The sequence below is a fragment of the Dioscorea cayenensis genome, chromosome 17 (assembly GCF_009730915.1).
Source record: "Dioscorea cayenensis subsp. rotundata cultivar TDr96_F1 chromosome 17, TDr96_F1_v2_PseudoChromosome.rev07_lg8_w22 25.fasta, whole genome shotgun sequence".
NCBI classification, from domain to species: domain Eukaryota; kingdom Viridiplantae; phylum Streptophyta; class Magnoliopsida; order Dioscoreales; family Dioscoreaceae; genus Dioscorea; species Dioscorea cayenensis.
In genome coordinates, this window is record NC_052487.1 from 5,732,629 (window position 1) to 5,745,577 (window position 12,949).

At 44.5% G+C, this 12,949-nt stretch overlaps 1 protein-coding gene and 2 non-coding genes across 3 annotated transcripts; 1 reads left to right on the forward strand and 2 right to left on the reverse strand.

Annotated features, from left to right (window-relative positions):
- Window positions 1–6,269: 6,269 nt before the first annotated feature.
- On the reverse strand, window positions 6,270–8,477 carry LOC120281059. Its single transcript, XM_039287999.1, has 3 exons — window positions 8,191–8,477; window positions 6,975–8,121; window positions 6,270–6,878 (listed from the first exon to the last, which is right to left on the reverse strand). Exons 1-3 carry the CDS (start codon window positions 8,475–8,477, stop codon window positions 6,270–6,272), a joined length of 2,043 nt encoding a protein of 680 aa, XP_039143933.1.
- On the forward strand, window positions 7,990–8,096 carry LOC120281516. The gene has a single exon (XR_005542655.1). It is a non-coding gene; the product is annotated as a small nucleolar RNA R71 (small nucleolar RNA).
- A 3,634-nt stretch (window positions 8,478–12,111) lies between the features above and the next one.
- Window positions 12,112–12,218, reverse strand: LOC120281488. Its single transcript, XR_005542628.1, has one exon. It is a non-coding gene; the product is annotated as a small nucleolar RNA R71 (small nucleolar RNA).
- Window positions 12,219–12,949: the final 731 nt, after the last annotated feature.

Below are 12,949 nucleotides of genomic sequence, written 5' to 3' on the forward strand. Positions count from 1 at the left end.
AAATCCCTAGCCAATACCTCTCAAAACCCTAGCTGAAGCCCTCTCTCAAGTTGGGGAAAAGATGGAGAAAAAAATGCTGAAATCGGGGCTGAAATCGGCTGTTAAAGTGCTAGAATCGGGAATTCGCACGCCCTTGTGAGCGCCCCATTGGATTTTTTGCACGGGCGTGTGGAATTTCCATATGCCTGTGTGGATTCTCTGTTTTCCTGTTTTCTCGGCCGGCTGTGAATAGTGCTTCTACAGTACTTTTGCTACAATTTTTGCTATAGTGCCCTACTATAGTACCGGCCTGAAATACTCCCGAATCCATGCTTTCATCGAGGTAACACAAACGGGCACACGTTTACGTCGCGGATCGCTTTTCTTCTTTAATAACAGACATGTTGGTAGAGATCTTGTTCTATATGCACAAGTCGGAATGCTTGAATGTGACAGCCTTTGTGCCCCTCCAAATTGTTGTGCTAACTTGAATACGAGGAGGTTGGCACACATTCCTGCATCTCAAACCTGACCTATGTCTTCGCGTTTGAACCTTAGCAAGATTTTGTCCAAATTGGTGTATTACAATCCACATTGGCTTCTTTCTCTCATAATCGGCCTCACAACCCTACCTGCATGAAAGTAACATGAATACACACATATTAGTGTTAAAATCTGAGAAAAGTAATGCTCAACATAAGGAAAGAACGCTTCGCATTCCTATCGCACAAGCACTTATCATATGTCAATCAAAATTAATATAAAAGACATGTGCACAAGCTCACTCATAATGTATATCAATCAAGAATATATGTGGGAGAAGAAATCAAAACAATACTCTCCTGACTCCTAGTGTTGCATTTGATGGAGCTAAATCTTTGGAAGTGATGTTCCAACTTGTTGTGAAGCACACACGGCCAAGTGCCGAAGCACCTTGTCCGTGTCCATGACAAGTTCTCAATTCCCATACTGACAATACCATCTGCACGCATGCACGAGGGGGTTCAGTGAAGCTCAATAAAACAAAAACAACTCGAGTAGATAAAAGATAAAGCAATGAATATAACTCAAGATAACAAAACAAAAATAAACTTAGAAGGAAAGTCCTTTTTGAGTATACAAGTCCAAAATGAAATGCAGAAGTAAAGAGATAAAGAGTGAAATCAAGTGTCGGTGTCGCGCTCTGGCTCTGCTGCTGTTGCTGGTGCTAGATCAAAGGGTTCAGGTGGAAATAGTGGCGGTGATGCCGAAGGGGTCCTCGGTCTCCTGATGAAAGGCAAGGACTCATCTCGCCCTAATAGCTGCAGTACGAGGTTGGGAACCTGTCAGGAATCCTCCGCTGCATTCCTTCCGTCCTCAGTGATCTCTGGGGTGGCCGTAACTATAATATATACTCCAGGCCCACATCTACGCACCAACCCCATCATCCTAATCGTCTCAAATCCAAGAGGAGCGGCACGATCGTCCTCTCAACACCTCGTATAGCATCTAGAAAACCCATCCCCATGATGAGTCTAGTGATGCAAGGACCAGTGAATAATACTCTTACTCTCGCAAACTGGCCCTGGTACCTCAAGACGTCTTCCACTACGTGCCCTAGGTGAATCAGCACATTGCGGACCATGGAGTTTAAATAGCGTAAGTCCTGCCTGCTCAAAACAGCTATGTTATCACCTCGACCTGAAACAGACCTGCTGAGGACCGAGTGTAAGTATCAATAGCTTAGCCAGGATAGGCTGGTGGCCTTGGACACTCCTGGTTCATACTGCCCATTGATAAGTGCTTGTGCGATAAGATTGCGAAGCGTTCTTTCCTTATGATGAGCATTACTTTTCTCGGGTTTTAATGCTAATATGTGTGTATTTATGTTACTTTGATGCAGATAGAGTTGTGAAGCTGAATATTAGAGAAAGAAGCCAATGTGGATCGTAAATGCACCAATTTGGAGGAAATCTTGCGAATGTTCAAACGCGAAGATATAACTCGGGTTCAAGATGTGAGAATGTGTGCTAACCTCCTTGTATTCAAGTTAGAACAATGATTTGGAGTGGCACAAGGGCAGTCACATTTAAGCATTCCTACTTGTGCATATATAACAAGATCTCCACCAACATGTCCGTTATTGAAGAAGCAAAGCGATCCATGATGTAAACGTGTGCCTGTTTGCGTTACCTTGATGAGTGTTCCGCAAGTGCACGGAGTCGTCAAGTAATACCTCTCGTGCGAGCACGAGAGGGTCGTATTCCCTGGGCCCAAGGATCTACCCTTACTTCCTCTTCGCTTAATGTCTAGCCGACAGTTCTCTAATCTATTAATTTGAATAAGATAACTACAAGTGCAGACTAAAATACGGAGAGGGGTATAAAATCAGGGGAAAGGAACGGTCACGGATGCGGATTCCCTAGGGGCTACTAAAGTGCACAGGATGCTAAGAATGTCATGCAATTGAAGGTTTGGACCTAGAGATTTCCTAGATTAGGTCAACCCGATGGTCACGGCCATTGACCCCTAATCCGGTATAAGTATTGACACGAATTTCTTCCGATCAAATCCTCATACGATTGCATTAACAAGTGGGGAAATCCCTAATTAGAGCCGGAACACAACTCGGTCTAGCCCTAATGGTGGAGGGGTACAGAATACCCGATGGTCACGGCGTATTCGTACATGAATCCCTTCCAAACTTGGTGTGTCTAGTACAAGGGCGATGGTCACGCTACCAAGTACAACCTAACAGTTGGTTTTACGAGTTCTCATGTAAGAAACACATCAAATGCACCAAGAATGAATCTCAAAAACACAACAATTGCAATAAACAAACTTAAATCATCCAAATACACAGTTCACCCCAAGGTTCACCGGCATCCGGTGACCTTGGGGGTCTACTCATCCATACAAACAAATCCAAGCAACAAATCCATGCAAACAACTACAAAAGGCATAATAAAAAAACTCCCTCAAACAATGGAAGAAGGAAGACAAGCCAAGCTAGGTGGAAAGGCTTTCCACGGACGCCGCAATGGGGCGGCTTCCCTCGTCGTCTACAAACTCCCCAAAGAAGAGATCGATGAAGATCTAGCCAAATCCGAGCTTCTCCCTTAGATTTCCCTTCTCCAAAACATGTAATCTTGCCTCTCAAAGATTGGTGAAAAATCGGCTTGAAGAACCCTCCAAAAAAACTCCTCCCCTTGCCCTAGAAGAAATCAGTTTCTTATATACCCCGTCGAGTCCCATGCGGGCGCATGGAGCCCGTGAAGCTCATGACCAAATGCCCAAAAACCCGCCGGTGCTACGAGTTGTTCACCACTGATTTTTCGCTACAGAATTTTTCTACGAGTGTTTTTTGCTACGAAGAATCGAGGCTTGAGAATTCCCGAAGAACCTCACGGGCATCCATGCGGGCGCATGGAGCCCGTGAAACTCCCGACCAAATGGTCGCGAGCAAGAACAACGATCCGCTACATGCTGTCGCCATACAGGTCGCTACGATCTCGGGACCCCAAAAATGCCGCTTTTTGATGTCGAATTCATCCGATTTGCATTTTTTGAGCATTGTTTGACTCATTTAAGACCTGCAACACCGAAATAACCAATTTAGACATAAAACGGGCATCAATTCGTTAACATGTTCACAAATAATACATGATTAATACATATAAAATACATACATTTAGGCGTTTATCAAATATCCCCACTACCTAAGCGCTTTGCTTGTCCCCAAGCAAAACACACATGAAAAGAATAAGGGCAAAATGATAAACGGCTAAATGTACGACCTCAAGCTCAAATAGTGAAGAACCCCCACGAGCACGCGTTGAAATGAATTCAAGAAAATGAGTTGTACAATAACCGACTCAGTAGAGATAGTCATGATTCCTTTAGAGTGCTTCCCAGTGAGTGTGTGTATGCTTCGTCCCTCGCTCTCCCCATTCACACCACATTCAATGACTACCGGTGTTAGAAATGTTAAAGACACCCTCAATAGTAGGTCAAGAGTCCTTCGGTCCACATTCAACACTTTAGTATCTAAGTGAATGCATGATTGAGTCCAGGAGAACAAAAAAACTTCTCTTTCTTTGTTTTTCATCATTTCTTTTTCTTCTTTTTCTTTTTCTCTTCGAGTCCGCTAACGTAGACTCGCACAAAAATATTTTATAATCTTTCAGAAGAATGCACATGCTGATTAGGCACAAGAGCCACCCAACCTACTTGATTACAGTCTACATAGACGCATTCGTGCTAAATTAGCGGAGGAATACTGACATAGACTCATTTTTAAAGATAACAAATATATACATGTCTCCCGAGCACCTTCATGCAAAACTTCACTAAGGGATAAAAGCAAAATGAACAAAAAGAACCAAAAAGCTCTTAAAAAGACCATTGAGGGATGAATTTACCATTCTAACACTTTTAAATCAAAGCGATAGGGTTAGCGAGGTCAAACGGGGTAGAAACACCGTGTCAAAGCCGTGAAGAAAGCACTAGAAAGAAAAAAACACGACTTCCTTATAGCACAAATAACCTTACAACTCATTACTATCATTCATTCAAGCCGGGGAGGTTCCTAACAAAAATATCATAGCTATCATCGGTGAAGTAAGCATGCAAATAACCCATCCCCACACCTAGAATTGTACATTGCCCCTCAATGTACACTAATCAGCAGAACATGGTGGAGAATTCATAAAAATTAAATAAAGCATGAAAAAGGAAGGGTAAAGAGACTGCCCCATTTGTTTGATGAAGAGTGTTCAGTGAAAGTGCAGTCAATGCTAGCAAAGGGCAAAGGAGAAGAGGCAACAATCGGTGAGAAGTCCCCTATGTTGTGGTAAGGCAAAGGATGGCACTCTACGTGATGCCGCATCGTGTCGTGACCGTTTTCATAAAACTCGCTTGATCGGCATACCTATACCACAAAGACAAGTGATCAAACCAATATTATTATGAATACAATCATAGGAGATAACTATATCATCATGGAATTAAGGGAAAATTGAAAGCACAACAATTTTAATGTAAAGAATGAAAATTTCAGCCATTGCTACAGTACTCGCGAAAATTTTTTTTGCAAGAGTTTCTCCTACACATCAAGCTTCCCAAAATTTACAAATGAAGGAAAAACTCAAAGAATTGGGCAACCACCACATCATAACAACCAAATATATCATTCAAGCATAAAAAATACAATGAAAACACAATGAAACCCAAGTTTGAAGCAAAACCTAGAATTAGAGCATGGAGGCTTGAGGTGATGAGATCCGGCGAAAAGGTTGATAAAACTTCGATTAAAACCCAAGAGCAAGTTTACAAGATGGAGGAGAGGTGATTAGAGAAGAAAAAACTAGAAAAAATGGTGGAGAAATGAAGTAGAGTGAAGGAGAGATGAGAGGAAAACAAGAGGAGATGAAGGAGAAGAGAGGAAGGGAGACAAAGCTCCCTTTAATGGGCCGCCCAGCCCATGCGGGCATCCATGCGGGCGCATGGCGCCCGCATGGGCTGGGAAAAACCCAGCCTGGGGGTCTCACGGGCGCCCATGCGGGCGCATGGCGCCCGTGAGCCTCTCAGCCCACGCGCACAAGCACCCCGCGAGGGGTTCCATGCGACCACAAGGGAGGGCCACAAGGCCCCCGGAACATGCCACAAGTGTCCATACGGGCCGTATACAGCCCGTATAGACCTGGAAAATTGAAAAATTGGCATGGTTCCTCTTGCAAACTCAATAAAATACAATTACAACCATTTAAGCGCCGGGATGACAATAAAACACAACTAAACAATACTAATTCAAGGCCAAAAGCTACACAAGAAAGCCTAAGCATGAGTTGAGCACGACAACAAAAATATGAGAACTTCACGAGCATATGCATTCAACCACAACTGAGAAACTAAAAGAAATACGAAAATTTAAAGACGACGAATTTAAAAACTTGGGTTGTCTCCCAAGAAGCGCTTGTTTAACGTCATTAGCTCGACGTACCTTCATACTTACCTCGTGGGTGGATCAAATGGTGGGGACTTACCTCCAAGTCCGGGAGAAGTGTTCCAAGATGGGAAACTCATCGAGAGGCATGAGAAGACACGGAATTTACCCTTCCCTCGAAGAATAGTCGATCAATCTCCCGTGGTGGTGATAATGCACAATTCAACCCCAATTTCGTTTCTTGTCCTTCTTACACCATATTTTTCCGGGCGGTTGATTTCTTTTTTTATTAGGGCGGCCATGGAAATGTCCCCACAAAGCCCTACGTGCTTTTACTTGTGCGGGAGGTGAGTTGTTCCCCTTAGATTCAGTCGCCATCCACTCCTTCTAAGAATTCATCCAGAGGGTTAATCGCCAAGACCTCTTGCACACAGTCAGTAATAATCATATCAGTTTCATCGGTAAAATAGAGAGGATCATCGTGGTCCAAGGTGTGTTTCATAGCCACGGGGAGTGTAAAAATGACTTCCTCATCCCCCACTCTCAATGTCATTCTTCCCCCCTTTACATCAATGAGGGCACCGGCGGTGTTAAGAAATGGTCGCCCGAGGATCAATGGAACTTCAACATCATCATCCACATCGAGAATAACAAAATCCACCGGGATAATGAGTTTGTCTACTTTAACCAGCACATCCTCAACAACACCGCGGGGTTTCTTTATAGACCGATCTGCAAGTTGTATTGTCATCCTTGTAGGCCTCATGTCATCTAACCCCAATTTCAAAAACAGCTTGTAGGGCATCACATTGATACTGGCCCCAGAATCTGCTAACGCCTTCTCTTGCATGCCTTCTCCAATCCCACATGGAATGATGAAGCTCCCGGGATCAGTCAACTTTTGAGGGAGCTTCCTCTGAATTATCGCCGAGCAATTCCGTGGTAATGCAACAGTTTCTAATTCCTCCAATTTTCTCTTGTTAGTGAGCAGGTCTTTCATAAACTTGGCATACTTGGGCATTTGAGTTAACGCCTCAACAAGAGGGATATTTATGTGTAACTGCTTGAACACATTCAGGAATTTCTTGAACTGGGCCTCCTCTTTATCTTGCTTTAACCTAGCCGGATAGGGAATAGTCGGCTTGTACTCAGGTACCCTCGGTGTTGGTAGTTGAAGGGTTTCTTCATCTTGCTTTTCTTTTCCCCCATCAACTAAACTCTCAGACGACATAGGGTCTTCCCGTACGGCTACCCCATCATGCTCAGTACTTGAGCCCTCCTTGGCTCGTGCTTCAACCTGTTTCCCGCTTCTGAGGGTGACGGCCTTCAAATGCTCCCTTGGATTATTCTCAGTGTTACTAGGGAGGCTACCCGGTGGGCGCTCAGAATTTGCTCTAGCAAGTTGCCCAACTTGGTTTTCCAAAGATTGGATGGAGGCCTGAACATTCCTCAGAACGGTGTTCACTTCAGCGAATTGATTGTTGATGTTCACGAATTTTGCCTCAGTGCTGATCATGAATCTCGCTAACACATCTTCGGTGGAGAACTTCTTCTCGGGCTGCTGCGGAAGTTGATGTGAAAGTCCCTGAGGCTGCTGAGGCCGAGGTTGCTGTTGTTGACCCCAGGAAAAATTTGGGTGATTCCTCCACCCCTGATTGTATGTGTTTCCATAGGGATTGCCTGGACCTCGAGGACCTCCCCCAACATAATCAACTGTCTCGACTGGGGCAACAGAGGCTATTGAAATTGGACACTGAACAGTAGCATGCCCCGCCCCACAAGTCTCGCAAGACAAAACTGCTCCAGAATTTGAGCTTGAACCCAACATAAACTGATCGAATCTCTTTGTTAGGGCCTCCACCTTAGCGGCTAGTGCAGTGTTGTCATCTATCTCATAAATTCCAGCTGCCTTAGGTGGTTTCTGTCTAGTAGACCAGTGGCATTCGTTACTCGCCATGTTTTCAATCAACATTTCAGCATCTTCAGGGGTTTTATTACTCAATGACCCCCCTGCTGCAGCATCGATGAGTTGTCTAGTTGCATAATTCAGACCATTGCAAAGCATCTGAATTCTCATCCACGAGGAGAAGCCATGATGGGGGCACTTCCGTAGGAGATCCTTGAATCTCTCGTGTGCTTCAAAAAGTGTCTCCGAGTCCCCTTGCCGGAATGCAGAAATTTCTTGCCTCAATCTAGCTGCTTTGCTTGGTGGGAAATACCTAGCAAGAAATTTGTCCACCATTTCCTTCCAAGTGGTGATCGACCCCGGTGCCAATGACGTGAGCCACCGATATGCTGCTCCCCTTAGACTGAAAGGGAATAATCTCAATCTTATCGCATCATCAGACACTGAGTTAATCTTGAAGGTGGAACAAATTTGGAGGAAGCGAGACAAATGCGCATGCGGGTCTTCATCAGCTAGCCCATCAAATTGTACAGAATTTTGGATCATCCCAATTGTGCTTGCTTTGATTTCAAAGTTGTTAGCCGGCACGGTGGGAGCATGCACACTGAATTCCTCACCAGTAAACTGAGGCCTTTCATAATCGGACAAGGTACGCCTTGGTTCTGCCATGACTGAAGGTTCACTGATCTCAACCCGTGTTCCTTGATGTTCTGAACTCTCAGCCACCTCTCTCAATCTTTGATGCAAGGCTCTCTCAATTTCGTCAACAGGTTCAACTAAATTTGTTTGATTTGCACGTGTCATAAGATGGTACCTCGCACAATATTGAGAGCCAATAATCAGGACAAAAACACGAGATAATAAAAACAAAAATAAGAGCAAGTGGAATGGAGATATATGTACAAAAAAAGAAGCGGATGAACAAAATAAAAAGAAAAAAATGGCTAAATCAATAAACTCTAAGTTTTTCCGAGTATTCCTTGTGGGTCCCCACAGACAGGCGCCAAAAAAACTTGATGAGTGTTCCAGAAGTGCACGGAGTCGTCAAGTAATACCTCTCGTGCGAGCACGAGAGGGTCGTATTCCCTGGGCCCAAGGATCTACCCTTACTTCCTCTTCGCTTAATGTCTAGCCGACGATTCGAAAGGTTTCTCTAATCTATTAATTTGAATAAGATAACTACAAGTGGAGACTAAAATACGGAGAGGGGTATAAAAATCGGGGAAAGGAACAGTCACGGATGCGGATTCCCTAGGGGCTACTAAAGTGCACGGGATGCTAAGAATGTCATGCAATTGAAGGTATGGACCTAGAGATTTCCTAGATTAGGTCAACCCGATGGTCACGGCCATTGACCCCCTAATCCGGTATAAGTATTGACACGGAATTTCTTCCGATCAAATCCTCATACGATTGCATTAACAAGTGGGGAAATCCCTAATTAGAGCCGGAACACAACTCGGTCTAGCCCTAATGGTGGAGAGGTGCAGAATACCCGATGGTCACGGCGTATTCGTACATGAATCCCTTCCAAACTTGGTGTGTCTAGTACAAGGGCGATGGTCACGCTACCAAGTACAACCTAACAGTTGGTTTACAGAGTTCTCATGTAAGCAACACATCAAATGCACCAAGAATGAATCTCAAAACACAACAATTGCAATAAACAAACTTAAATCATCCAAATACACAAGTTCACCCCAAGGTTCACCGACATCCGGTGACCTTGGGGTCTACTCAAATCCCATACAAACAAATCCAAGCAACAAATCCATGCAAACAACTACAAAAGGCATAATAAAAACTCCCTCAAACAATGGAAGAAGGAAGACAAGCCAAGCTAGGTGGAAAGGCTTCCACGGACGCCGCAATGGGGGCGGCTTCCCTCGTCGTCTACAAACTCCCAAAGAAGAGATCGATGAAGATCTAGCCAAATCCGAGCTTCTCCCTTAGATTTCCCTTCTCCAAAACATGTAATCTTGCCTCTCAAAGATTGGTGAAAATCGGCTTGAAGAACCCTCCAAAAACTCCTCCCCTTGCCCTAGAAGAAATCAGTTTCTTATATACCCCGTCAGTCCATGCGGGCTCCATGCGGGCGCATGGAGCCCGTGAAGCTCACAGCCAAATGCCCAAAAACCTGCCGGTGCTACAGTGCTCAGCTACAGTATTTTCGCTACAGTAATTTTTCTACAGTGTTTTTGCTACAGTAACCGAGACTTGAGAATTCCCAGCAAACCTCACGGGCATCCATGCGGGCGCATGGAGCCCGTGAAACTCCCAGCCAAATGGCCGCAGCAAGAACAACGGCCTGCTACAGTGTCGCTACAGTGCTGCTACAGTACCGGGACCCCAAAAATGCCGTTTTTGATGTCGAATTCATCCGATTTGCATTTTTGAGCATTGTTTGACTCATTTAAGACCTGCAACACCGAAATAACCAATTTAGACATAAAACGGGCATCAATTCGTTAACATGTTCACAAATAATACACGATTAATACATATAAAATACATACATTTAGGCGTTTATCATACCTCGATGAAAGCATGGATTCGGGAGTGTTTGAGGCCGGTACTGTAGCAGGTACTGTTCACAGCCGGCCGAGAAAGAGCAAGACAGAGAATCCACACGCCCATGCGGAAAATACACAGGGGCGTGTGGATACCCGATTCCAGCCCTTTAAAAGATGATTTCAGCCCCGATTTCAGCATTCTTTTCTACATCTTTTCGCCAACTTGAGAGAGGGCTTCGGCTAGGATTTTGAGAGGTATTGGCTAGGGATTTTGAGAGGTTCTACGGCTCTGACATCGTGCTCCGTTTGGAAGAAGGTTAGTGGGAGAGCTTTCGTCGACACCGATCCGGCGAGGTGTATCCTAGTCTGGACAAAGGGACCCTTGCGATGAGTAGAGGACTCTCCACAAGTCCATCGCCACGACTATCGAGGGGGTTTTCTATGGATTCTATGCTTTTACATTCGATTTCATTGATTGTATCCTGCTCCATGGAGAGCTAGACACCCTAGTGGGTACTTAGGTATTTGTGAACCCTAGGATGTATTCGTTTCATTGAATCTTTTTATTATGCTTTCAATTAACTGATGTTTATTATGTGTTCCAATCTTGAATGCTTGATTGTATGAATACTCCTCTAGAGTGACACTAGGGTTGAGAGTTCTTGTTGGTAATCTTGTGAGTGAGTGACACACCACGAGAGTTCGACATAGCTAGGTTGGAGAGGGTTGAGAGGGTGAGTCGAGAGGTAGAGGGGCGTCCCCTTTCCCCTCCGGTGTGATTTATTCTACCTCTATTTCCTTGAGTTCTTTGCGGTCATAGTAGAGTGAATGGGCTAAGGGATGACCTTCCGCTGGGGCTTAGTTGCGGGTGCAACGGAGTGAAGCGTAGAAGTGATCTTAGCATGTAGGGCTTAATTGCACTTGAAACGATTGTCCTAGGCAGACCAATATCCGGGTACCCCATTTATATCGATTACCTTACCTTCTTCTTTACTTGTGCTATCTTTCTTGTTATTGTCTTTACTCACTACTCCTTGTGGATACGATACCCACTCACTTGGGATTATTATTTCGATGACCCCGTGCACTTGCAGGACTTACGCAAGGGGCGTTCGTCAAGTTTTTGGCGTCGTTGCCGGGGAGTAGGCGTTTAGAGATACTTTGCACTTTGTTTTCTTAGATATTCATCCATTCATTCTATTTCATATCTTCTTATTCTATCATCATTCTGATTTCTTTTTCTTTCTTTTTGGGTGCAGCTCCAGGTTATGACCCGAGGGAACCCCTCAATATTGATTGATGGAAATCCCCAGCTTGAATGTACACTTAGAAGGAAAGGGAAAGAACCTGTGCAAGAACAGTCTAATCTAGCTGATTTGGAAGTGGAAGAATCTGAAAAAATGGCAGAACAGAATGAGCAACAACGAACATTATCTGATTATGCCAGACCTTCAGTATTGGGGACACAATCAAGCATTGTGCGTCCCCCGATTACAGCTCAGAACATCGAGCTGAAGACGACATTCATCCATATGTTGCAGCAATAATCACAGTTCAATAGTTTGGCCGATGTGGGTCCAAACAGTCATATAGAGAGCTTTCTAGAGGTGTGTAATATGCTGAAGATAAACGGGGTGACCGATGATGCCATCAAGTTAAGAGCCTTCCCATTTTCCTTAACGGGGAGAGCGAAGCAGTGGCTACACTCATTACCTAGAGCATCTATTACCACATGGGAGGAGATGGTAGAAGCTTTTATTGCCCGTTATTTCCCTCCCATAAAATCTGCAAAGCTTAGGAATGAGATCTCATCCTTTGTTCAGTTGGAATTGGAGTCTCCATTTGAGACGTGGGAAAGCTTCAAGGAGCTCCTGAGAAAGTGCCTGCAACACGAATTCCCGAAGTGGGTGATTGTTCATACTTTTTACAACGGTTTGAATCCGACTGCAAGGCAACTCTTGGATACGGCAGCAGGAGGTACCTTAGGTAGCAAGACCCCCGGTGAGGCCCGTCAATTAATTGAAGAAATGGGGTTAAACAGCTACCAATGGAATGCTAGGGAGAAGAAAAAGGTGGCCGGTCTCCATGAGATAGATGCAGTGACTTCATTGGCGGCTCAAGTGGAATCATTGAGTAAGAAGTTAGATCTTCTAACTTCGAATAGAGTGGCAGCCATGATTACTTGCACCGGGTGTGGTGGAGGACATGCTCCCTCCGATTGCCCGATTTCTATTTGTGATGCATCTTCGGTTGAGAACGTTGATTATGTGGGTAATGCAATGAGGAACCAAGGAAACCCCTATAGCAACACCTACAATCCGGGTTGGAAGAATCATCCCAATTTCTCGTGGAGCAACCAAGGTCCACAAAAGGCCATGGGGCCACCGGGTTTCCAACAACAACAAGCCCCAATCATGGAAAATAGAGTTTCAGTTTTGGAGACCCGAATGACCGATTTGGACAAGGCCTTGACTTGCTTTGTGTAGTCGTCAGATACAAGGTTTCAATCAGTTGAGGCTACACTTCGCAACCATACTGCCTCTTCACACAATCTTGAAAATGAAGTAGGGTACATTGCGAAGTCTCTATTGGAAAGGCCATAAAGAAGCTTGTAGAGTAATACCGAGA

Coding starts and splice junctions, on each gene's coding strand:
- LOC120281059 (XM_039287999.1), bottom strand. CDS start 8,477: ATGGCAGAACCAAGGCGTACCTTGTCCGATTATGAAAGGCCTCAGTTT. Junction 8,122..8,190: donor CTAAGGGGAGCAGCATATCG/GTGGCTCACGTC, acceptor ATTTCTTGCTAG/GTATTTCCCACCAAGCAAAG. Junction 6,879..6,974: donor AGTTCAAGAAATTCCTGAAT/GTGTTCAAGCAG, acceptor CTCACTAACAAG/AGAAAATTGGAGGAATTAGA.